This window comes from Muntiacus reevesi, chromosome 8 (assembly GCF_963930625.1).
Source record: "Muntiacus reevesi chromosome 8, mMunRee1.1, whole genome shotgun sequence".
NCBI classification, from domain to species: domain Eukaryota; kingdom Metazoa; phylum Chordata; class Mammalia; order Artiodactyla; family Cervidae; genus Muntiacus; species Muntiacus reevesi.
Genome location: NC_089256.1, coordinates 82,226,035 through 82,253,343, shown reverse-complemented (window position 1 = coordinate 82,253,343; position 27,309 = coordinate 82,226,035). Strand labels below are relative to the sequence as shown.

Below are 27,309 nucleotides of genomic sequence, written 5' to 3'. Positions count from 1 at the left end.
CCCTGGCTCCATAGGATCTGGTTGTTACCATCTGTCATCTGCAGGTCTGTCTAGGTGCTCCCAGTGAGAGCCCACCCCCCATTCTTCCCACTTTCAACTGGGATTTCACAGAACCTAAGCACCACCAAGAAGCAGAAAATAAGTATCCATTGTCTGAAGCTTCAAGCCGATTCTGATTCTCTCCTAATCCTTTTAAGTGTGATATGCACTTAAATCAAGAGAACCAGAGACAACAATGATTTGGGAAAATGATAATCTTATCCTAGCCGATTTCAGTGACACTCCAACATGGTTAAGAAAATTGACTGTCAGATCTGATCAGTGTTGTTGAAGTGAACAGCCCTCATTCCTGGAGTGGCGGGAGTCAGATGCTGACCCAGCAGGAGCAGTTTTAATGCCTGAAGACGCCAGTAACCTCGAGAAGCAGCTTAACCTCAAAGCGCCGCTGACTGCCCATGTGGCCTGTCTCTTCTGTTTTGCAGGTACGACGTGTTTGATTGCTCTGCTATCAGATAAAGACCTCACTGTGGCCAACGTGGGTGACTCGCGTGGGGTCCTATGTGACAAGGATGGGAATGCCATTCCTTTGTCTCATGATCACAAACCCTACCAGCTGAAGGAGAGGAAGAGGATAAAGAGAGCCGGTGAGCTTATCAGTGCCTCCAAGGAATGTGTGCTGTCTTGTTCAAGTGGCCAAGGCGGTTTCCGGGAAATTCCCCGGGAGAGATACTCCTTTACCCAGTGAAGAGCAGATCCGTGCAAAGGCTGCAACGGAGGCAGCTGGGACTGGACTTTGTAACATTTCCCATCAAATGCGTGGCCACTGAATTTGCCCTTCTTCATGGCCAACGTGTCCACAACAGCCAAAAAAAGCCCTTAGTTTAAAGGCTAATGGGATCTTTGGGCCATTGCTTGCCATACGCTGCTCCCTTCCAGCCATGCCAAACTACTAACCACCAAATGAACCATGGAGCTGACATGTCTGTGCCTTTGCAAGTGTTGCCCACACTGTCCAGTGGATAATAATGACCTTGCCCTTTAAGACTTGGTTTCAGGATGTCCTTTTGGCAGCCTTCCCTGTCACGCTGAGCCAAATGCTTCCCCAGTCTGGTTTAGGTACCCCTTCAGTCTTTCCCTGGCATCCTATGTGGACCTCTTGGGTCACTTTTCACAGGATGTGGACATATCTGGCCCTTTCATCTATCTTGCCTTCCTGACCATGAGTTCTTTAAGGCAGGAACTTTGGTCTGTTCATCTGTATACTCCCAACTCCAAGCTCAGTGCCTGATCTAAAAGTATATATGTCAGTTGGACGAGGGAGAGAATCCCTTTTTTATTTTTTCAACATCTAGGGGCTGGAGGTACAAATGGACGTCCTGGAATTGAGAAGGGGTAGGGGAGGGAGTAGAGAGATATTATTAAAAAGTTAAAACAGGCAAATTATCTAGTCTATTACAAGGTGATAACTGCTATGGAGAGACACAGAACGTTAGGGAAAGGGGAGTGTTGGGGTGGTCAGTGTGGGCCTCACTAAGGTGACATTGGCAAAGACTTGAAGAAAGATTATCAGTTGATGATTACATTTTCATAGTTAATTTGGAGGGATTCTTTTCTACCTGTAGGCTTTCCTGGTGGCTCAGACAATAAAAAGTCTACCTGCAATGCAGGAGACCTGGGTTCAATCCCAGGGTCAGGAAGATCTCCTGGAGAAGGGAATGGCAACCCACTCTAGTAGTCTTGCCTGGAGAATCCCATGGACAGAGGAGCCTGGTGGGCTCCAATCCATGGGGTCTCAAAGAGTTGGACACTACTGAGCAACTAACACTTTTGTTTTTCCTGCCTGTCCAGAGGAGGACCCCTTCTCTCCCCAAACTGACCACCACAGCTTGTAGCCTCTCTGTCGCATGCCAAGCGGCAGGCCCTGTTGCCCAAGGGAGTTCAGGTCCCCCAGGTCGCTGCCCAAGAAGTGCCCCTGCCCTCTAGGGGAGTCTGCAGATTGACCATCAGTCTCTGCACACCAGCTTCTGCCCAGAACCTAATCAACATTTGAGTTCTCACAGTGGGAAGCTATACTGTTGAATCCAAAATCATTGAATTTTATTACAACCTCCTGCTTCAGTGACTGCTTGAGATGCAGAATAATTTTTAATGAAAGCACTGGACAGGTTTTCTGTCAGTGGGATGGCACAGTGTTTTAAGAACACCTGTCAAGCTTTGATGATTTTCCTTGCTTATAAAGACAGCATCTCCTCAGGCATCCGCTGTGACCCTGGACTTGGGATACAGTCGGCTTGCTCTTGAGGAAGCACAGTGGGGATGTGTATACAGTACACCAGAGATGCCACCTTAGCGCTCTCTTCTGACATGCCAGCCCACTGTATCCTCTCTCCTCCTCCTGCCCCCACCCGGAAGTGATTATAGGAGCAAATTCAGACCGCATCTCCAAGGAGGTTAATCTCACCTGCTGTGTGAAGGGTGTACTTTACTCATTGCAGGCAGGACTTAATGAGCAATGATTGGTTTTATTATATTTATGTGTGTTTTCTCTGGCCTCAGCCTCCCTTTCTGGACACCTATCTCCCTCCTGTTTGGTGTCGCAATACCCTGCAACCTGTCTAGGTCAAAATATACATCAATCTTTCTGTCTCCCTGCCTTAAGCTGTTTGTACAACAGTAGTGATGTCAGCGGTCATTTACATTGCAAGCAGACTCTTTACCATCTGAGCCACCAGGTAATACTGAGTGCATGTTATATTCAGACACTGTGCCAACTGATTAATATAGAATAACTCTATTTCTCACAACTTCTCAATGGAATAGATACTATTATTGTCCAAATTTTGCAACCAGGGAAACCAAGGATTAAAGAGTTCCTCACCCAAAGTCACTCAGAGCTAGAAGTAACAGAGCCAGGAATCAGATCCTAGTAGACTGTCTCGAGAGCCTGAGCCTTTAACAACTGTGCTAAAGTACACCATTCTTTAATCCCTGTCCCAGCTGGGGAGATGTTTGTGATCAATACAGGCACAACCAAGGGCGGTCTCATGCTAATGATGGGCCCCAGTGGTCGTATCTGGTCCAGCGAGCTGCCTTTCAGTGTTGTTTCACTGCTGTCCCTGAATCCCCTCCTTGGGGCTCCAAGGAGGAGCCCCAGTGACTGAACTGCTGAGGTGTCCTTTAGTTATTAATAACGCTGATGCTCTCACCCATCCATCCCTCCTACCCTCAATATTCCTACTGATTTAGTCCTGAAGACCTTTAAGATGCCAAGGGTGAGGGCCTGAGGCTCTACTAGTAGAGCATCAGACGTCAGGCCATGCTGGAGGAACACTGCTCCCTCCTGGCAGAGCCAGCAGGAGCACCTATGACAGGTCACACACAGTAGGTCAGCCCTTTGCAGGTGCGCATGAATCACACCGGAATGTGAGAGAGCAGCTGCTCAAGCTAATGGGCTCATTCTCTCTTTCCAGGTGGTTTTATCAGTTTCAATGGCTCCTGGAGGGTCCAGGGGATACTGGCCATGTCTCGATCACTGGGGGATTATCCACTGAAAAACCTCAATGTGGTCATCCCAGACCCAGATATCCTGACCTTTGACCTGGACAAGCTCCAGCCCGAGTTCATGATCTTGGCATCAGATGGCCTCTGGGATGCTTTCAGCAACGAGGAAGCTGTTCGATTCATCAAGGACCGCTTGGATGAACCTCACTTTGGGGCCAAGAGCATCGTTTTACAGTCCTTTTACAGAGGCTGCCCTGACAACATCACAGTCATGGTGGTGAAGTTCAGGAATAGCAGCAAAACAGAAGAGCAGTGAACCCTTCGGGGTCTCAGCTGCCTTAGACTAAAGGACTTTCGACACACTGGTCTCTTTTAATGTAGTGAAAGGTGTGGGAGTTACAATTAGGATCATCCATCCCAGACATGGGGTTCCCCGTCCCCAACTGTCTTAAGTCTATGTGCCGTATGAACAGAGGGTGCTCTTGGCCAATGTAGTTGAGAGGCTGGAAAATGGTTTCTTCGTGTTTTCCCAACTCTTTCATCCAATGTCCAAAATAGATATAGCTGTAGAGTCACATGTATGAAGTTAAAGGTGTATGTGCCATATATTCTCCTTTTACAGTTGCTTTCAAAATCGCTTACAGGGTCCTGCGATCGTCAGACTTCGTGTCCTCTCACTGGAGCGATGAGCAGGGCAGGACTCCCAGGAGATGCTGTGGCTAACCCATGAGTCGGAGCCAATGTGGCCATGCCCCTTGCTGAGAGGCAGAGCTGTCCCGAGGGTGCTTTGTCCTCCTGAGCCCAGCTTTTCTGCTCTCAGAAACAGATTTGGAAATGATTTATTATTCCACAGCTGTTCTTGAAAGCTGAGGGAAGTGGAGAGGAGGAGAACCACCTGCCGCCCTTAAGTCACCTCCCCCGCCTTCATTAGTTAAATAGACTGTGTACCACCCAACCAGTCTGTGTGTGTTTATCCTAATTGTGCATGACCTTAACCTTTTGCTTACACTTTACCTAATGGAATAGGCAGCTGTTACACTTTACCACCCGACACCGTGATTTTTTTACAGTACCAAGTGGAAAAAAGCAAATCGCAATACCGCAATTCCTTCTACCTTTAAGGATAGATGGGGAAATCACAGCCAAATAAGTCACAGCATCCCCTGGGAAGTTTGCTGCTTTGCATTGGGAGAGAAAGCTTCTGAGGTTGCCGTCCTGACTTGAGCGCCAGCTGCCTGGTTTTGTGTATTTCTTTCTGTCCTAGTAGCTTTCGAGTCTCTCAAGCGGTGTTTTGAGAAGCAGCTGCATAGAACTGCATGTGTGCCCCCTGAAGCCAAGTACCGAGTCCCCAGCCTCCTGTTGGAATTTGGTAGTAAATTACTGGGATGTGCTTCTGCTAGATGGTGGAAAGGCAGCAGTCTTTAATGTTTGGTTGCAAACCATTGAGTTATTTTGGGGCCAGACCTGCTACTTTTCATTTCTTATAACCAATGTCACATTTCCAATCTCAGTATTTTATTATTATGGAAAATGCTGGGCTCAAACAGCCAAACAAGATATTCACGGCATCCCCACCCTGTGTCTGGAAAACCAGGGCATCCATCTGGTTTAGTCCTTCCAGAGTGGGCATTTGTCTTTATGGCTTCTCCGAGGCCCCATTCGCTGACCACCTCCTCCCCTGCCTTCTTCAAATGTGGCAGGTTCTAGGAGAGAACTCAGGAGGATGCAAAGATCCTGTTGTGGCTGCCGAGGACTGTGATCTGTCTGGATCCCTCTGAGCTCCTAACCTTTCTTTGACTGAAAGAATAATGGTTTCCCAAGCGATGTACTTACTTTTGTAAACTAACATTGGAATTTACGATATTAGAATTAGAACTCTGGTTTTGTTTTTTTTTTAGGTGTAGCATGTTTCAGTACAAAATACCTGCCACCATGTTAGATTGGAGCCTCTGCCTCTTGAGAGGCGCAGTGTTTGGATGTGTGTATTTGAGGTGGGGGTGGGGAGGGAGTTGTGGGAAGCATGCTGGTTATGATCACTGATGGGATGGTCGGGCCAGGTGGCCTGAGTTTGTTTGGGGATTCGGGACATTCTGATTATGAAGCTAGGGGAGCCCACCCTCTAACTGGAGTCCAGGAGTAAGCAGTGTCAGCATGTTACAGCACACAGTTCATTTTCCTTTTTCTACTTTTAACCTAACCCAGAATTCATAAATAACAATGGAAAGATCTTTTTAAGTTCTGTGATCATTGTTATTGCGTAAAACGAAAATGGTACTGTTTTGGTGAAGATGAAGAAGAAGAGCTACTAAATTAGTAAATCGGTGTTTCTCTGCCCTGCGAAACGTCTTAGTAGATGATGCGGAGTGCAGGAGTGTGTGGCTTTCCCTCCGACTGAGGTTCACAAGGCATCTTCTAAACCTTTCTTTGTAGAATGAACCCATTTCTGACTTTAACCAAGTAGTGTGTGTATTTTGTACTGCCTCTTTCTCTCCCATTTTGGCTTGTAGATTTTTGAAACAGGCAAAAATAGCCACAATTTGATGAATAGTTGTCTCAAGTCAGGCTAATTTGTTCCCTTCCCCATTCTCCTGGAGCTCGCGCTCCCTCTCTCTCTCTCTCTCAGCTGCCTCCAGCCTCCAGGGGTCTGCAGGCCTCACCTGGGGCGCCCCGTGGCTCTCTAGCCAGCCGCCCCATTCTCTAGGGACAGGAAGGTTGAGTCTACTTAGGGAAATTGACTTGAGAAGTTTGCATGCGAAGCTTCCTGAAATAGTACTGCCAAAGCTTTGGGACCGTCACCCCAGCTTCCAGTCCAAGTTCGCATTGCCGTTAGCCCCCTTGGTGCCAAATTTTGGAATGGTTTTATAGTCTTTAAGAAATGAAGCTGGGAACCAATGATCATGTGCTTACAACCCCCCCCCCCCCCAGCAAGATGCCAAGCCCAGGTCTTCATTAATGCACAGCTTTCGTGCTGCGCTAGGGGCAGTCCGTACTCCTAAAATGGGTCGGAATTTGGTGGTGGGGGGGGTGGCCTCAGGGGGAGAAGGCAGGGAAACTTATTTTTAACTCACTGTATTTGCAGGTTTCTAGTGGAAGGAATAAACAATACTTATATGGAAAACTCTGAAACTAGTTCCCAAGACCGGCATTTATTTCATGTGACCAGCTTGCCCAAGGCACTTGACTCTGAGGTCACCATTCTAATACAGCATGACTGTACATGCCACTGGTAATCAAGGCTACATTCTATTCCTTGCCTTGGACTGAAGGCATTGGCCTGTAGCATTTTGTCTATGTGGCAAGAGTATTAGAGTGTTTTACAGAGTGAAGGAGCATATGAAAGTGAAAGTGTTAGTCACTCAGTTGGGTCCCACTCTGCCACCCCATGGACTGGAGCCTACCAGGCTCCTCCATCCATGGGATTCTCCAGGCAAGAGTACTGGAGTGGGTTGCCATTCCCCTCTCCAGAGATTTTCCTGACCCAGAGATCAAACCTGGGTTTCCTGCATTGAAGGCGGATTCTTTACCGTCTGAGCACCAGGGAGCCCATGCAATTTGGATATTTAAAATGGGCCTTATTGCATACAACCGTTGTGATTTCAACCCATGAACATTTTGTGCAGACAGGATTATGTGAGTGATGGCATCGTCAACCCTATCTGAAGTGGTTCTAGGAAGTTGATTACATGATTGAACTGGATCACTGCGATGTTCATCCATACATGAGGGGCTCACAAAAGGAGTGATCACCTTTTTGCCAAGTATACTTCGATTTTCCTGACTACCCCCCACCCCGCCCCGAGTTGTTGCTAGATCTAACTCTCTTGCAACTGGAAACACAGAAACTTTAGAAAGGGCAGCAGTTCACTGTACATTTGGAAGTACAGTCATCCATACTCTGGATCAGGTTTTATTTTCCAGTGATCTCAGAAAAATTGTTTCCTTCCTTCGACCCAGTATGAGACTGATTTTGATGTTCCCCTAAATTGCCTTAGCTCGTCACACCAGCATTCCTGACCTAGCTCTGCAGAAATGACATGACCATTTGATAGCATACCAGGGCCTTTTTAATTGCCCCTGGATCAACTCATTCACATCTAGGCTTTGAAGCTCATTAGTTGAGCACTGCAGGAGCGCTCCCCCAGCATGTTACACAGGATACAAGGTCCAGAGATACCCTTCCTCATAGAGGGTTCCAGGGTCAAAAGAGTTTGGGGAAAGAGACTGTCTTAGAAAGTTAGTACATATCGGCACATTGAAGGTTCTAATTTAAATATCCTCTGAGGAAAATTAAAAAACAACCCCCCCCCCCCACGTAGTTCTAGTGTTTTCCAGGTTCATTTTGACTGTCGAAACTTTTTTGAGTAACACCTAGTAAAAGAAGCTTGTGTTCCATAGGAACCACTTTGGGAAATTCTGCTGTATGGAAATATTACTGTTTTCTCATTCACTGTGACTCTTAGCAGTTGCAGAGCAGTTTGCAATTTAGAAACACTCATCCTTTCATGGAAGAGGCTGATTTGTTAATGAAAGCAGTATTAAGAAATAGCATGATTTACTTTGACCTTCAGCAACCTCACATCGATGGTAGAAGCCCAGCGATCTTGCTTGAAACTCTAAACATGGGCTCCCTTCTTTTTGTATCAATAATAAGCAAAAACCTTGCTACAGCTAGGGATTTTTTAAATTCGTTCCAAGAGCTTTTAGTTGCATTTTTGAAGTTATCTTTGCTTTTCAGATAGTGATAAAATATAAGTATTTATTTTGATTCTATGTGAGAGTAAGAAAATCTATTTAAAATAATGGAAAAGGGGGAATAGCAAATTTGGTATTAATTCATTTTTAAAATTCTAGCTAGACTTCTAAAAAATATGTATCCATTTTATAATAATGGAAATGTAAACTATTTATATTTCTTTACTCTCTCTTCTTATTCATTCTAAAATCCCTATCCCATGTTGTCCCACCTTTCACATTTTATATATATAATTAAGTTTGGCGAGTTATTTCTTGCCTAAAATGTAACGCTTGACTATAGCTCCATAATTGTCACTCTCAGCCTGGATAATATGTTCAGAAAGCTCTGAGAGAGAACCCATACCACAGAGGAAATAAATCTAGTTGAAAACATGGTACAAAGTGAATTTACAGTAAAGTCATTATCTTAAAATTATATCCAGTATTTAGGAATACACTCTTTCCGGTTGTTATCCAAAACAGAATAAAACTGAAAGTAAGACCTCTTAGACTCGGTCACAGATTGCACAGAGCAAGTGATTGCGAGGTTTCCATTATATACCTGATTCTAAACTTGTTTTCTAGTATGTAAGTTTATTTGCTAATTCTTAATAATGCTGATGCTTTGTCCATTATTTTTTTATTTTTACCACTGTTAAGCCACAAACTATTTAACCAAGGGTTGATTATGATCATGTTCAAGTGTTTAGTAATGACCACCCCTTCTTTGTACAATCACTTCAATAAATCCAAGTTAAGGACTTTGAAGAGAGCATGTAGTAACTGTTCATTTTAACAGATCATCACAGGCATTTGCACAATTCACAGCTCCACCAATGAAGATGTAAATTGATATAGCCTCTATGGAGAACAGTATGGAGGTTCCTTAAAAAACTAAAAACAGAATTATCATATGACCCAGCAATCCTACTAGGCATATACCCAGAGAAAACCATAATTCAGAGAGATACATGCACCCCAGTATTCACTACAGCACTGTATTCTATAACCAGGACATGCAAGTAACCTAAATGCCCATCAACAGAGGAACGGATTAAAAAAAGATGTGGGACATATATACACTGGAATATTAGCCATATAAAGGAAAGAAACTGTGTCATTTGCAGAGACATGGATGGACCTAGAGCCTACCATACAGAGTGAGGTAAGTCAGGAAGAGAAAAACAAATATCATGTATTAGGGAATTTAGAAAAATGGTATAGATGTCCTTATTTACAAAGCAGAAATAGAGACAGACATAGAGAACAAACATATGGCTACCAAGGCGGGGATGAGAGGTGGGATGAATTGGGAGACTGGGATGACATATACACACTATAAATAACTAATGAGAATCTACTGTGCAGCACAGGGAACTCTACTCGGCTAAGATGACACATTTTGTGTGTATTTTACAATTAAAAAAAAAATGTTGAAAAGGAAAAAAACACGACTAAAAAGCAAGCAGGTTGCAAAAATGTGGATTATATTTAGAGATGTGGTTCTGTTTACTCTAGAAGCCCTATAATCTGGCATTAACTGCCACAGAAGTCCCCTCTGACATTTGCTGAATCCAAATTAATCTCAGACCCTCCAAGGACCAGAGTCCCTAGCTTGGAGCACAGCCCTACGGTGAGAGCTTCGGGAGCAGATTGTGGTGGGCGGAAGGTTAGGAGGCAGGGCAGTCTGCCTGGGTCACTTCTTCATAGGAAAGGGACCATGCTTCAGCCACATTCTCCCATCACCTTTTGTCATAAAGAAATTCAGAGGTTAAATGTGAGGCCATGCAGGATCTCAACATATTTCTATATTAATTAGACAAGGCATAATTTTAAATGTGCTCATGCAGAAACAAAGGTAGAAGTAATAGTCAAGGAACTAGGGAGAAAAAAACCTTTAGAGTAACCAGACATTAAAAATGTTAAAAAGTTGGTTATCAAAAATTTGGATTGTTAGAATTTTACTTGCATATGTTGTATTTAATAGCAATTGCGGACCTCTGCACAGAGACCCAAGGGCTCAGGTGTATATGACTCTCTGTGACTCCATGGACTATAGCCCACCAGACTCCTGTCCATGGAATCTTGTAGGCAAGAGTAGTAGAGTGGGTTGCTGTTTCCTATTCCAGGGGATCTTCCTGACCCAGGGATCGAACCTGCATCTCCTGCATTGGCAGGCATCTCCTTTACCACTGTGCTACCTGGGAAGCCCATGCACATAGACCCATAGAAAGCAGTTTTTCTCACTTGTCACTTACTCAAATTCAAGGCTTCCCATTTAAAGTATTGGTTAAAGCTTTGCTTATATGTTAATAAATACACTTCTAAATCTTTTTATATGACTGATGGCCTAGGTAGAATAATATATAAGGAAAATATAGCTTGAAGCATTTTTTAATTTTAAAAAGTGCAAAATTAATTTCCAATGAGATCAAAGTCAGAATGTAAAGAAGAGCATTTTCAAAAAAATATTTAAGACAAAACCAAACAAAAATATTTTCAATTAAGAAGACATTATACTTTATTAACATCATGAATCATTCTAATATTTGTGCTTTCTGAAGTTAAGTAGATAACATTGAAGTAAAAATGAATTCTGAGTTATTTGTAAAGTTAGTAAAATTACAACCCTTGTTCCATTCTTTGCCAGTGAAAACAGATACATGTGGTCTCATTTACTGCTCTCCTAAACTACTTTCACTGTCCTAAATACTGTTTGCTTTCCAAATGCTAGACATTGTTTTACCCTGAATCCTAAGAATTCGTGCATTTCAAGGAGGGAATACTCCTTTATAGAATTTTTTTTTTAAATAGTAAGAGACACTAAATGATAGACCTTATATTTTAGGGTGTCTCAATAAAACAGAAGATAAAGTCGCTCACAGCTACATCTGGGGGTGAATTCTAAATTTGATAGCTTTTCAAACACCAACATGAATGCCAGTTAGCATTCAATTTAAAACTGACCATTTCACAAAGACAAAGCACTGGGTTATTTAATGTTCCTGCTTCCTAGAGACTTTTTCATATAAGTACAAAGGTCATGTTTGCTCATATAATTTTTTTAAAAATCCTGTAGAAATGATATATTAGACATCTCTAACTGAAGAGAATGATATCTCCTGTGCACATTTGATATCCCCATCTGTCTCCCAGTGTATGCAGAGACAAACAGTGACTGCTTAGTGTAATAATGAAAAGATATAAATCCTGCCATGCAGGAAAACTATAACCATGGGACGTTAAGCAAGAATACTCCCCCCATTCAGGTTCCAAGACTATAACCAGTCTATGTATTTTTCATCTTGATTACCCTTATCTCAAGCATATATTCAGAAAAATGGAGTAGTAAATACAGAATGGGAGAAGATCCAATAATTTTTGCTCCTCTTTTAGAAAGCACTGTTTGCTTTTTTAATATTTTATTAGAAATACATGTTCACATTGGAACACTGACACCTACAGCGTTATCTTTGGTTACTCTTTCAAAACAACTCTTACTAAAGCCAGTGGCTTTGATTTATAGCACTCACACAATTTCAATTCAGATTATAAAGAGTTGAAATTTGTTTTGCAATGCCTCAACATTCCCTTGGTCAGCCAGGAGAAGGAAAACAGAAGCAAAAGAAGACATTTTAGAGTTTAAAAGAATAATTATTCTAACAAGCCTGAAAAACAGTAATGAAACAGTTCGTTCCAAAACACCCCAATGTGAATTATGTTCACATACATAATTCCTATATACCAAATATACAAGTTTTAAAATATATAAATATATATGTATATACACACACATATAAGCATCACTGGATTCATAAAACATTGATCTACATTAGATTTAGTTGAGAAAGTCACTATTTTTGCTGTAAATAAACTTGCTTGTATATTCTTTCTATTACTATTATGACCTTTTTGAACACCTACCATGTGCCAAGTGCAGATAGCCTAAGGGAGTGTATCTAGAGGTGAGTACTCAGGCATCGTTCCTGCCTTGTCACTTTCAGGCCCGTGGAGGCTTCATGAATATTGCAATGCTCAGTATTGGCTGAATGGGGTAAAAACACATCTTTCAAGATTTTCTCCAGTGACTTAGTTGTGTAAGGACAGGGCAGAATTAAGAGTCATTCTTTATTACACTTAACAGACAGAGAATGGTAACAGATTGGGCCTATCTTACCACCACCCAAGCAAATTGCACAGATAATTACTCCACATTAGATCATCTAGTTTCCCAAGGATGGAGTGGGGAGGTGAGACAGGGAGCTTCTGGGGAGCAGGGCAGGGATAGGGCTGTCCCACTGAGGAATAACCACTGGAACAATAGCCATACAAGGGCTCAGCAGGAGATCCAAGCCAGGGATGCTCCCTACAGGGTCCTCTAGGGGAAGGAGAGGATTACAGCAAAGGCAGACAGGAAACAATGAGAACATCTCTCCATGGCCTGTTTTTATTGTTATTCCCAAGAGGCTCTGTCCCAGGTTCATGTCCCAGATGAGAACCCAGAACTGAGTTTTTAATCATCAGTATTCCTTGATAAATGAGCGAATTTATTGTATAGAAAATTAACATATTTCAGAAATACAATTATGTCTTGATCTTAAATGTGAAGACTAAGTGCAAGATGTTTTTTTTTAACCATAAATTTGGTATCCATAGTTACTTTAGATATTCCAGAATCTAAGCATGGGGTTTAAGTTTTATATTTTGAATAATAACAACAGTATCTATTTTCTGCACAGTAAAGCAGAACTGAATACCAGACTTTTCTTTTTAACCACAGAGGCCATCCCTTCTTTCTAAATTCTTTGCTTGGTCATCTTCCCTAGACATCTCTTTCTGTTTATGCCAAATGCTTCTTGATTCGAGTAATATTAGCTGTTGCCAAATTACATTAGAATCCTATTGAATTAAAATAACAGAGAGTAAATAAGAGATTGGGAATATCTCATTGTGGTCAGCAGTGGAATTTTTGTTGTTTTTAATTAAGAGAATATACAAAAGGAAATGCAAGTTAAATGAAACCAATTTCTGATTTGGTAAGATTAAAACTACAGGGGGAGTCCAGTTGTAAAGAAAGGAAAGGAGGGTTGGATGCAGTAAGAAAAAAACTCACATAACTGAGAAGTATTTTTCATGAACTGTATATCTCAAAAGCTCTGTCCTTGTTCCCTGCTGAAGTCTGAAACAGGACTTTGCAAATGCATTTACTATACCCATTTTAACATTACGGAAAATTTTCCATCAGTGTTTTCTTGCTATTTTAAAAATCATATGATGTTATGGATTTATACGAAGATAGCAGGATATATTCAACAATGCTTTCTTTTAGGAACCTTCCAACTGTATTTTAATAATTAAATCACAGATCAAAATGACTGCAAAATGACTGCTCAAATCAATCAGACTTTCTGGTAAGCTAGTCCCTGAAAACTGTCCATAAAATACAACAAAACATTGGCAAAACCTCATCGCTCTTGGTACTCTTCAGAGGTTTTTATATCTACTAGTCTCTGTTTGTCTCTAAGAGACATTTGAAATAAAGCTAAAATGTCAATTTGACGATGAGCTTGGAGTACTTAGCAGTGCGGTCACTTAAGATGCATGGCATGTCATTCAGGTCCCTTGGATGTGTGCTAGAGGTAGATTTAGCCTTGTAGAGACTAATGTGTTCATGCAATCACTGATTCTGTGTTGTTGTATACCAAATGAACAGCTAAAAATACACCCTTGATGACCAGATTAAAGCAAGAGTAAACACATTAAAGCTATTGGACTTTACAAATGAGACTGCTGCTCTTCTTTTTCTTTTGGTTAAACTCACTTTACATTCTGATGCCTATGCTGGAATTTTCTAATTTCTCAATGCTTCTGGGTTGGAGTGGCTGGTAAGTTGGGATTCCACACAGAAAGCAGAAAAAACAGTTCATGGTCTGAGGATAAGATAAAAGCATAACAGAAGCAAGAAATAGGAGGTATCGAGAATTTGGGTGCTTTCATTTGGAACAGGAATAAGTCTAGCTTTGACTCAAAATGAGATAACTTTTAAAAATGTATGCAATAAAAATTGCTTAGGGTTAATACAACTTTCACCCAGCTTTATACCACAACAAAAAAGTGTATAACTGGTATTAGGTGGTAAAATTAGATTAGCTATACACATATGTAAACTCCAGCAACATGACATGACATGCTTATGGGAAAACTGTTCAGTAGAGAATATCCATCTGCAAAGGTTTTCACAAGATGCAGGAAGGAACAGTATGGAATTTAGAGACAGACATATATACACACCCATGCACACATGTAATACTGTTTACATGTATCCGAAATGCTTAGATGCGAACAGCACCTGGAACTTAGAAGAACAACAATAAAAGTTAATCACCAGATTACTAAATTTGTAATTGGGTATAACAAAGCAGGGGAAAAAAACTGTGGCTTTGGATTATTTTTATCCTTTTCATTAAAAATAATATTTGATAGCCAGATTAGAACATGCAGTCTGCAAATTCTGGTCTTCCACTCCTTTCTCTGGACAGAAGGTTTCTAACATAAAATGAAGGATGTGGTTAGAGATTCTGGGACAGGCATTTGTTATCTGGATTAGAGTAAGAACTATGGACGTTTCCAACAACCACAGACCCAAGGAAATAGGAATCAAGAAATCACAAATCCGCACCTTCACTTCAGTGGTTGGTTATAATCTCTCTCTTTCCTTCCATTTTTAGAAATACAGTGGTGACAGTCTATTCGGATTTTTGAGGTAACAGCAACAGATCCTGGTAGTTTAAGCAGAAAGGGAACTTTAAGGATTTTAGTGGTGCCTCATGGCATCTGGGCTTCCCTGGTGGCTCAGAGGTTAAAGCGCCTGCCTGCGGTGTGGGAGACCCAGGTTCAATCCCTGGATCAGGAAGATCCCCTGGAGAAGGAAGTGGCAGCCCACTCCAGTACTCTCGCCTGGAAAATCCCATGGACGGAGGAGCCTGGTAGGCTACAGTCCACGGGGTTGCAAAGAGTCGGACACGACTGAGCGACTTCATTTTCACTTCACTTTCATGGAATCTGGGTAGCTCAAACATTAAAGAATCTGCCCTCAGTGTGGGAGACCTGAGATCTCCCCTGGGTTGGGAAGATCCTCTGGAGAAGGGCATGGCAACCTACTCCAGTATTCTTGCCTGGAGAATTCCATGGACAGAGGAGCCTGGTGGGCTACAGTCCATGGACTCACAGAGTCGGACACAACTGAGTGACTAACACTTTCACTTTCATGGAATTCAGGGGCTTTGAGTATTTACTTGAGGCCTCAGGAACAATTCACACTCAAGACTCAAAAACTATCAAGGAGTCTCCAGGGGCTTCCTCTTCCAGCTCTCACAGATTAGCTGGTATTGCACTAGGCCATCCACAGTAAACAGGAAACTGTGACACTGGATAAACGGTGCTAAACAACTGTGTCCCGACATTGGGCAACACTGGCCTATAGGGAGTGCAAGATGGCATCCTCGGGTGAAGCAGTCACAGGTTGTCTCAGGATCACCTCAGCTCTGTGAGCAGACCTTTTCTGACTGGCACAGCAACCTGGAGTCCAAGCAGAGATGGACTGAAGTGAAGATAAAGGATGTGGCTGGAGTCTGTGGAGAGCTTAACAGAGGGACAGCCTTGGAAGTCTACATGTGGGCCCCTCACGAACCCTCAGCTGAGGGCTCACTGGATGTGCACAGGGGCCAGAATCCAAGGCTGAGCCGGAAGTGGCTGCTCTGGGAGTGAGTGGAATAGAAACACTGTAAATGAGTGTTGTGGGGAATACCAAGTTCTGGCCAAAACAGAGTTGGAGGGACATCCAGTGAAGCACTTAGGCTGTGTATTAGAAGTAAGGACCACGCTCTCAAAGAAGGCCCATTTCAGATCTAGCCTGCTGCTGCTGCTGCTGCTAAGTCACTTCAGTCGTGTCCGACTCTGTGCAACCCCATAGATGGCAGCCCACCAGGCTCCCCCGTCCCTGGGTTTCTCCAGGCAAGAACACTGGAGTGGGTTGCCATTTCCTTCTCCAATGCATGAGAGTGAAAAGTGAAAGTGAAGTCGCTCAGTCGTGTCCAACTCTTCGAGACCCCATGGACTGCAGCCCACCAGGCTGATCTGTCCATGGGATTTTCCAGGTGAGAGTACTGGAGTGGGGTGCCATTGCCTTCTCTGTCAGATCTAGCCTAACTGAGCCTAAATTCAAGTGTTGATAATATCCGCAAGAGAGAGTGGGGAAGTTGAGTAACAACTAACTGAAGGGTCTGGGGAACACCTCAGGCTTTTACAGACTTGCTGAGACAAACTATAACATGTTCCTCCTGCTACTCCCATCAAAAAAAAAAAAAAAACACAACTTAAAAATAGATCAAGATGACTAGATAGTAACTGAACTACTTACTAGAACAAAAATCAAACATCAAAACTCTTCAGGGGACAACAGTAGAATCCAGAATATTTACAGATTTTCAGCATGACACTCACTTTGCCTAGTACAATATAAGCCTGAGAAACCTTAGACATGCCTTAGACATGCAAAGAAACAGGAAAATGTGAATGATAGTCAAGAAAAACAGCTGCCAATGGTAGTCAACTCGGAGAAGCCTAGATGTTGATCTTGGTTTTATTGCTATCAATATCAATATTGATATTGATTCTATAGCAGCAATAATAAATATGATCAAGAAATTTAAGGCCACTATGGTCTTAATAAGAAAACAGATAAAATAGAGAAGTGGAAAATTAAAAATAAAAATTCTAGTACAGTTAAATAAAAAACTGGAATGAAAATTTCACTGAATTGGCTTAACAGAACTTGGAGATGGCAAAAGGAGTGAGTGAACTTGATCAGTACAAATTACCTGATCTGAAGAAAAGAAGAAAAAAGATTAAAGGAAAATTAATGGAATACATTTTACAAAGACATGTAGGAGACTACAAAACAGTTTAAGTTATATGTTACTCAAATACCAGAAAGACTCAAGAGTGAGGATGGGACAGAAAAATAACTGAAAAAATAGTGACCATGAATTCTCAAGTTTTATGAAAAACATCATTGTATGAAACAAGCAAGATCAGCAAACCACAATGAAGCAAAATACAAATAAAGCACACCCCACAAAGAATTATCTGACTCAAAATGTCAATAGTACCAAGGTTGAGAAGCCTAGCTCTAAAGCAATCAATTAAAAAAATTAATTTCAAAAATAAGAATGAGCACTAGCTAAGACAGCAATCAAGGAAATTAAATGATAAGCTAGTGATTACTCACTCAACTCAAAAGAAGGCAAGAAAGGGTCCACAGAGGCGCAAAGTAGAAAGTACACTTAAAACCAATCGTAAAAATTATATTAAATAAAAATGGACTAAACACTCGCTAATGTGGAAAGTCTTTTTTAAAAATGCTGCTGATATTTAAAAACTAGATATTTGCATGGGAAATGAATTTCAAATGCTTTCTCATTCACTCTGAATCAAAATTTAAATTGGAGATGGATCATAGACCTAAATGTAAATCCTAAAACCATAAAGCTTCTGAAAGAAAACATAGGAGATCTCCCTCACTTTGGAGTAGGTAAAGGTTTCTTGGGTGAGGCACAAAAAACATAAACCATAAAAGAAAAACTGTAGAAATATACAATTGTACACTTTTGAGAACTATTTGGCATTTCATAGAAAACCCTGGTGGCTCAGTGGTAAAGAATCTATCTGCAATGGAGGAGACTTGGGTTCGATGACTGGGTCAGGGAGATCCCCTGGAGGAGGGCATGGCAACCCACTCCAGTATTCTTGCTGGGAAAATCCCGTCAACAAAGGAGCCTGGTTGACTCTGGTCTATGGGGTCGCAGAGTCAGACACGACTGAAGCGACTAAGCACGCATGCACCCTGTGACCCTGCAATTCCATTCCTAGGTGTTTACAGAGAGAAATGAAAACATAAATACACAAAAAATCTAATACAAAGATCTTTATAGCAGTCATTCATAATCTCCCCAAACTAGAAGCAACCCAAATGGATAGCCAAATTGCCATTCACTCATGTAAAGGAATAATACTCAACAATTAAAAGAAATTTATGACACACAAAACATGGATTAATGTCAAGCACATTATATTTAATCAAAGAAGCAAGACTTCAAATAATACATACTGCATGAATACATTTATATGAAATCCCAAATAGGCAAGACTAAATCTATAGTGAGACCAGGAAGTGGTTGCTCTGTAGTGGGGGTGGCATAGGGGTAGGGATTAAAAAGTGGCATTAGAAACCTTTCTGGGATGATGTAAGCGTTCTGTATCTTGTTTTAGGTGATGGCTGTACAGATGTATAAAACTGTCTAAAGTTATTGAACTGAGCCCTTAAGTTCTGTACATTTTATTGTATGCTAATTGCACCGCTATAAAAACTTTCATTGACAATAGCATCAAGATATATAAAATACTTGGGAATAAGTCTAATGAAATATATACAAGATTGCTACCTTTTTACTAACTTCAGAATATTGCTGAGAGAAATTAAACGAAATCTGAACAAATGGAGAGATAGACCACATTCATAAACTGGTGGACGCGATACTATGAAAATATCCTTTCCCCCCATTTTTTATATTTAATACAACTCTAATCAAAAGCCTGGAAAACTCTTTCATAGAAACTGACAAGCTGATTCCAAACTTTTCATGAAAATTCAAAGGTCATATAATAGCCAAAAACAACACTGTGAAAGAATAAAGTTGGAGGATCTATATTGTCAGATTTTAAGACCTAGTGGACTTCCCTGGTGGTCCAGTGGTTAAGAATCTGTCTACCAATGCAAGAGACACAAGTTCAAACCCTGGTCCGGGAAGACCAGGAGCATAAAAAATACCAAGGGGCAACCAGATCATGGCATTCAGTCCCATCAGTTCATGGCAAATAGATGGGGAAACAAAGGAAACAGTGAGAGACTATTTTGGGGGGCTCCAAAATCACTGCAGATGGTGACTGTAGCCATGAAATTAAAAGACGCTTACTCCTTGGGAGAAAAGCTATAAGCAACCTAGACAGTATATTAAAAAGCAGAGACATTACCTTGCCAACAAAGGTCCATCTAGTCAAAGCTATGGTTTTTCCAGTGGTCATGTATGGATGTGAGAGTTGGACTGTGAAGAAAGCTGAGCGCCGAAGAATTGATGCTTTTGAACTGTGGTGTTGGAGAAGACGCTTGAGAGTCCCTTGGACTGCAAGGAAATCCAACCCATCCATCCTAAAGGAGATCAGTCCTGGGTGTTCATTGGGAGGACTGATGCTGAAGCTGAAACTCCAATACTTTGGCCACCTGATTCGAAGACCTGACTCATTGGAAAAGACCCTGATGCTGGGAAAGATTGAAGGCAGGAGGAGAAGGGGACAACAGAGGATGAGATGGTTGGATGGCATCACTGACTCGATGGACGTGAGTTTGAGCAAGCTCCAGCAGTTGGTGATGGATAGGGAAGCCTGGCATGCTGCTCCATGGGGTCATAAAGAGTTGGACGTGGCTGAGTGACTGGACTGAACTGAAGGGGCAACTAAGCCTCAGTGAACTGCAACTACTGAAGCCATTGTGCCCCGGAGCCTGTGCTCCAGTTCCACAATGAGAGAAGCCACCACAATGAGAAACCCAAGCACCACAACTAGAAAGTAACCTTTGCTCACTGCAACTAGAGAAAACAGCAACGAAGACTCAGCACAGCCAAAAAATTTTTTAATTAAAAAAAGAATAAAAACCTTAGTATAAGGTCAGAGTAATCAAGATAGTATGGTAGTGATGGAAAGACAGATCTACAGAGCTATGGAACAGAATTAGAGTTCAGGAAAAAAAAAAATCAATATACATATCACCTATTCATTTTTCCCTTGTTCCTCTGCAAAGAACACACTACTTGCTTCCAATCTCTGCCTTCCTGCTGGCAATCTTTCTAGACTCTGGCCCTGGGGGCAGCAGCAATGTCTTCTCCACTGTGCCCTCCACTGTTTACAACCATTCTTTAGAACCAAATGGTGATTTAATGAAATTTCCCAGCTATGAGTACCTACTTCCTGTGGGGTCCTTCCCATCTCCTACTTCAATGAATTCTTGCAAAAGCACGACAAGCCAGACACGCTTATTACCTCCCTGCCACGTTGAGGCAAATGAGGCTCAGAAGAAGTAACCTAGCTAGTAAGAGGTTGCACTAAGACTTGAACTCAGGTCTGTGCAACTGCAAAGCTGGCACTGGTATTTCTCTCAGAGGAGACTTTTCAAGTCCAGACCCTGTTTATTCTCCACTTCCAGCGTCCTTACCAAAGGACTCTCCAGCTTCGCTTATTTCCTTTAAGGTTGGGAGTTCACTCTTGCCTGAAGCCGCCTTCTCTATCTCTGGTTTTCTCAGATCCTGCACTAAAACCTCTCCCTCTGCTACTACCCCCCACTATCTTGGTCCTGCTTTCCAGAGTCACTCTGGCCGTTTTCTCTGCCACAAGGCTTTCTATGCTCCAGGTTGATGGCCCCAGCATCTCTAAATCATCATCTGACTCTGAATAGAATGAGAATTATTAATACTATCCCTCTTTATAGATGAGAAAATAGAGACCCAGAAAAGGCAATGTGTACTCCAGGTAAAGTACTGGGATGTAGGCAGGTGGCCAACATGGGCTTAGGGTGCCTGAGAAACAAATGGCAGGGTGGAAGATGACGGGTGTGCAAGGCGTGGGGCGGAGGCTAGGGGCGGGGAGCGGGCAGTGCTGGGCTGTATTTGCGGTTTGAAACCAAACCCCTGAAGCTGTTGGCCCCCAAACGTCAAATTTACCCCTTTGCCCTCCTGCCTACCGGGTACAGATGCCAGCCTGGGGTTGGCATCCATAGGAAGCCTCGCTGCCTCCTGTGAGGTCTGGTGGAAGTGAAGCCCTCAGAGCCGCAGGTCCACCAGCTCCGCCCTAGGTCAGCCATGGAAAGGGGACTGGTCCTGGCAAAGGGCTTATCTGCATGTGGGCCTTTTCTGCTTCTGTAAACTACTGCCCTTCCACGAGCTGAAGACCTCACTCAGCTCTGGAGCTTTCCCCAGGGATTATAGTCTTAGCCTCACTGACAATCCACCGAGAGTTCAGTGTAAACTGTGGGCTTTGTGTGATAACGATGCGTCACTGTGATGACAGCCAATGTAATACATGGACTGTTCTGGTGGGGAATGTTCCTGGTCGGGGAGAGTGTGTGTTTGTGGGGGCAGAGAGTACATGGAAATCTCTATACTTTCTTTTCAGTTTTTTTTGTGAAACTAAGACTGCTCTAAAAAATGAAATTTACTATTATTTTTTAATAGCTTTATTTTCTTGGGCTCCAAAATCACTGCAGATGGTGACACTAGCCATGAAATTAAAAAGATGCTTGCTCCTTGGAAGAAAAGTTGTGACAAACCTAGACAGCATATTAAAAAATAGGGACATTACTTTGCTGACAAAGGTCTGAATACTCAAAGCTATGGTTTTTCCAGTAGTCATGTATAGATGTGATTGGACCATAAAGAAGGCTGAGTGTTGAAGAATTGATGCTTTCGAACTGTGGTGCTGGAGAAGACCCTTGACAGTCCCTTGGACAGCAAGGAGATCAAACCAACCAATCCTAAAGGAAATCAACCCTGAATATTCATTGGAAGGACTGATGCTTTAGTTGAAACTACAATACTTTGGCCACCTGATGCGAAGAACTGACTTGTTTAGAAAAGACCCTGATGCTGAGAAAGATTGAAGGCAAGAAGAGAAGGGGACGATGGGGGATGAGATGGTTGAATGGCATCATCGACTCAGTGGACATGAGTTTGAGCAAACTCTGGGAGATGGTGAAGGACAGGGAAGCCTGGTGTGCTGCAGTCCATGGGGTCACAAAGAGCTGACATGACTTAGTGACTAAACAACAAATATCAAAATTTCCCAGACTTATATCTCCTTAGTTGAAGACAAAGCTCAGACTTAGATTGCTTAGCCTTAATTCTAAATTCTTTGAGAGGAACTGCAATTACTCAGTAATGTCAAGTTGACCATTGGGCTGTCTCCAGGGAGCTGGGATCTTAGGACTGGGGGAATCCTCATGGCTTGAGTCACACTGTACTGACCATGCAGAGGGAGTTAGTGGAGAAGACATTTCTCAGAAGTAGAAAATCTCCAGGAGGTTGTTCAACAGACAAAATAATAACTGCCTGTCCATTTGCTTTTGAATTTAAGGCTGAGAAATAAAAATTTTAATTTTTACATATGTAATACTTTTTAAAATTTTACTTCATTTTTATGTTAAGGTTCACTAAAGGAAAGAGAAACAAAATGTGCAGAAATTTTTAAAGATTCATATAAAAAGAGATTCAATAACAAAAGTGAGGTATACTTTCCTCCTCCTCATAGTCATTGACCTAAGAGACAGATTTGATTATCACTTGACCTTTTGAACACCAAATTAATCATTTATGGTTTCTCAAGAGTTCTTTTCCTGAAACCTTGAGACATTTCATTCCATTTTAAAAAAAGAAATCACAGCAGTCCCGGGGCACAGAAGAACGGCAAGACCTGGGTCCAGAGCACTGGTCATTTCATTGTGAATTTACCCAAAGCTAGAGATTTTCTGGCTTGTCATTTATGAAGAGGGCAGAGTGAATGGTATTATCATCAAGCCCTGAAACTACTTTGTGCCAAGTTCACAAAGCAAACCTCCTCGGATGACACAGGGAGTAAACCACGAAAGGCAGACAGATGAGGCCCTGGCATCTCTTCTCCCAAATGAGAAGAGCCGGCTTCACAGTGAGCTGCGTAAAGACTCCTCGGGGCTCCCTCCCTGGCTTCCTGCCCCCACAGACTCACTGCCCTGCTGGCCCCCAGCACAATCCACACTGGAGCCCCAGAGCCCGCAAGTCATGAACCAGCTGTTTCCTCTCTACCCCAGAGGAATTCTTACGTTCTTACAGCTTCCCACTCTACCGTGAGCACAACCCACTCCAGTCAGGCAAACTGTTCCCATGTCCCTAGTCAGGTTCCCCTCAGCTGTGAGGAACTGACCCCTGGACCCACTACATCCCAAGGCGTGGTTATGACACACCCCCAGAGTCTAGAAGAATGTCAGCCCGGGCTTGCCGCTTCAGCTCACTGCCTTGGCCTTTAGCCTCAGGGGTCAGCATGGAAGCTGCAGATCCCAGCAGTATAGATGGAACCTCTGATGAAGGAGGAGGCATTCTCCTTTTTTTTTTTTTTTTAAATGAGGCCGGAACAGCCCACAGGAGCCCAGTAGGTGGCCCCTGTGAAACAGGAGGGAAGCGGGCAGGGCAGGGCACAACCTTTAACAGAATTACACAGCCCTTGAAAATATGGCATAGACTGGCTAAAACCGACTAGGCCCAAGATGGCGGAAGGTTCACCTCCCCACAGACATTGAGCCTCATTATGTACTCACTGTAATAGCACAAGCTAAATAACACACCACCAACACCGTAACATCTCTGAGGCCAACCAGAAAAGGTCAAAAAGTGGGCAGTGGCCCAAATCCTGAAAATCTCTGCTCCTTCCCCAAAGAGTTGAAATAATCCTCCCACTGTAGTTAGCATATGAAATGCCACAGCCCACAAAAACTAGCCTCCAGGGGTGCTCTTACCTTTTGGGATGGTCTGGGTTCCTGTCTTTGCAGTGTGTTTCTCCCAGGACCGCGCTCACTTTCCAAGACGATCCCAGATCCTGGGGCCTTGAGATGGAGCATGCTCTGTCTGTGGACTATATATCTCTCTTAATAAATCCACTTCTTCCCTATCACTTTGTCTCTCACGGAACTCTTTCTGCGAACAGAGAATCTGAGCTTCAGTAAGTCCTGGAGCAATTTTGACTAAAAGACAAGCTCATTCAAGTCCCAGTCAGAGTCGCTTGGTTTCACCTGGGAGCCTACTGCCTCGGATTTATTCACAAGCCTCAGCTGTGGGAGAAAGCGGACTGGGCAGAAGGGCCCCACGGCTCAGCAAAGCGAGCCCAGCTTTTGACCTTGAACCCCACCAGCGTTTCCCCATGACATTTTCTGACTCTGCTTTTTTGCCTTTACCTAAATTTGTTAATGGGCTTTTCTGATGGCTCAGATGGTAAATAATCCACCTGCAATGTGGGAGACCTGGGTTTGATCCCTGGGTTGGGAAGATCCCCTGGAGGAGGGCATGCAACCCACTCCAGGATTCTTGCCTGGAGAATCCCATGGACAGAGCAGCATGGCGAGCTACATAGCCTTTGCGACATGGGGTTGCAAAGAGTCAGACACAGCTGAGCAAACTAAGCACAACACAAAAACAAATCTGTTAATATGTTGTTAAAACATTTGTGTTATAAAAGTAAATCATCCTTGTTGTTGAGAAAGAAGTGATAAAAGGTACTTCAAAGGTAGCAAAGTTGTTGAGAGGCAATTCCTGTTACCAGTTTGATGTTTTCTTCTGCTTGTTTCTGTGTGGTTTCTATATATGTTAGGGAGAAGGGGAAGTGTGATTTAAAACCTTTGGTGCAGTTGCTGCAACCTTTTAAGAGAATGATGTAATTCACCATGAGGGATCTTGATTTTTTAATCTGGAAAAATGTTGTGTAGAGGGTCCTTTAAGGGTAAAATGTAAGTAGCACCGACCTCCACCCTTCCTCCCATGTGGAGGGCTAAGTTGACAAGACATTTTAGAAATTATTCATTGAAAACCTAAAGGAGGGGTAAGGGCTTGCAAATGTGGAAGAAAGGTTAGATGTGAGGGGAGACTATCCGAGTGCAAATTCTGTGCCTGTCATTTACTTTAAATACAGAGCGATGGCACCCATTCTTATTGGGCCCTTCTTTGACTTTATAAGACCCATGAGTTGCCTCTTCCCAAGGGACTGCCCACTCAAACTGCCTCTTGCCTCTCAGGACCCATATTCCCATGCTTGCTTCTGCCTCCTACCAACACCTCCATCACCACAGGCCACCTGTTTTGACTCCTTAAAGGATCTGTCCTGTATTAATTACACATGGGAACTGAGACAGAGTGTGAGAGGGTTGTAATGGGTTACACAAAACCCAGAGGAGTTGGCTTAATATAAAGATTAATTCCTAGTGGATATAAAGAACCCCAAAGATGCAGTTCTGCTACATTTCTTCCATTCACCCTTCCAGCCTCAAAGCTGGCCCCCTTCCAATGCCTCTCTCTCCCACTCCATATCCTGAAATAACTGCCTACCAGACCCCAAGAGAAGAGAGCTTTATCCCCAACCTCACAGTCAGAAATACTGTTATAAATAGCTCAACTCTGGCTGCTCTTCATCTGGCAAGTTGATTGGAACATGATAATGCCAAGATCACTTAAGCAAGAGCTGGGGGGAGATTAAGGAGGGAGAAAGGGCAGCCCTCTCAGGGAAGGGCTCACTGTCTCCAAGTGAGCCAGAAAACCTCTGGTTCCCCGGGGCTGGCCTCAGAGACCAGATCCCTGAGCCCCTTCTCCTTTTCACACACGAGGTGTGGCAGACTCTGCTGTGCTTAGCCGCTCAGTCATGACTCTTTGTGATCCCATGGACTGTAGCCCGCCAGGCTCCTGTCCATGGGATTCTCCAGGCAAGAATCCTGGAGCGGGTTGCCATGCCCTCCTCCGAGGGATCTTCCCAACCCAGGGGTTGACCCCAGGTCTCCTGCATTGTAGGCAGATTATTTATCATCTGAGCCACCAGGGAAGCAGATTATTGGACCCAACTATCCCTTCCCCATCCTGTAAAAGAACAAAATACTCTTGGCTGCCAAAACATGACTTGGACTATTTCCAGTGAGACCAAATCCCCCCATCCCCAGCCACCAGGGACACTGGCCTTGGCATGATATTTGCTTTGGTCAGTGGATATAGATGCCAGTGTTCCCACCAGCTCTTTCCCTTCCCTTGATAAGGATGACATGGTCCAGACAAGGGCTGTCCTTCAACCAGACCCTGAGGTGGGAAGACACACACAGTAACCAGGATGGCATGCCAAAGTAACGAGAGGCGTGCGGTATGGGTGAAAAGAACACACGGCTGTTAACAACTTCTGGGATCTGTTCTTGCAGCATAATCTGGCAGAAGTTAACATGCTTGGGTCCCAGACTCAATGCTTACGGGGCAAATAAATGAGTGAGACAGACAGTATGTAAGACCACGGGGATGGCAGGGCTGTGGATGGTAGAAGAGAAGCAGCCTGAGCTTAGGCTCCTGTATTGAACTTTGTTACCAGTTAAAATAAAAAGTGCTGCTGATGTGGTTAAACATCAGAGGCCAAGATTTTAATAATATAGCTGATTAATACTACTTGGAAACAAACATGAAGTTAAAAAAATAATAAAATGACCTGACCTCTTAATGTTTTTCATAATCATTTAATTCTTTAGAGATCTCTTAAGCACTAATCTGTAGTTGAAAAGGAAAAATCTTCTAAAACTTGGCAATTATTCACATTTTACTTCTTTTTTTTAGTCTTAAAAGTGAAGGGACACTATCTTTTATTTCACAAGTTCTCTTTAAAACTTCTTTGAGTTAGCTTCCCAAACATGAATATAAACAACGCAAATTCAATGAAATCTAATCCTACCACAAAAAAACCACCACTTGTGTCTTAGAGAAAGTGACTGACTCCCAGATGGGTGGGAATTAGTAAGGGCATGGATTGATTCCACAGAATATTTAATTTATGATTTTATTGTGATTGGATCAGGTCTGAGATGAGGGAAATGGAAACAGCCTTGTTACAAGGAATCACATGTTATAACACTTCTAATACAAACTAAGCTTTTTTACAGGAAAATTACAAATGTATGAGTGTTCTAAGAGCTGACTATATACTTTCAAGTTCATATTTTCTCCCAACAGATCTGATCTTTTGCCATCATGTAATCCAGAGAAAAAGAGTCACTTTTCCCATATCAGGCATAGTGGGAAACTGCACAGCCCCAAGAATACGGGGGGCAAGGAGTGCTCCTCTTGGACCAACTAGCAGGTCAAAAGGTGACCTACCTCACCACTCCTAGGAAATAATGTGTTTCTCTACGACATGAAATCAGACTTGATT

At 42.8% G+C, this 27,309-nt stretch overlaps 1 protein-coding gene across 1 annotated transcript in view; it reads left to right on the top strand.

Moving 5' to 3' along the window:
• The window catches only part of PPM1L (protein phosphatase, Mg2+/Mn2+ dependent 1L), a 323,222-nt gene extending 309,200 nt beyond the window's left edge, over positions 1–14,022 (top strand). The window contains exons 3-4 of the mRNA XM_065942296.1: positions 483–644; positions 3,471–14,022. Coding sequence (XP_065798368.1) covers positions 483–644; positions 3,471–3,817 — 509 coding nt within the window. The 3' untranslated portion in view covers positions 3,818–14,022. The remainder of the gene's footprint in view (positions 1–482; positions 645–3,470) is intronic.
• The last annotated feature ends 13,287 nt before the right edge of the window (positions 14,023–27,309 follow it).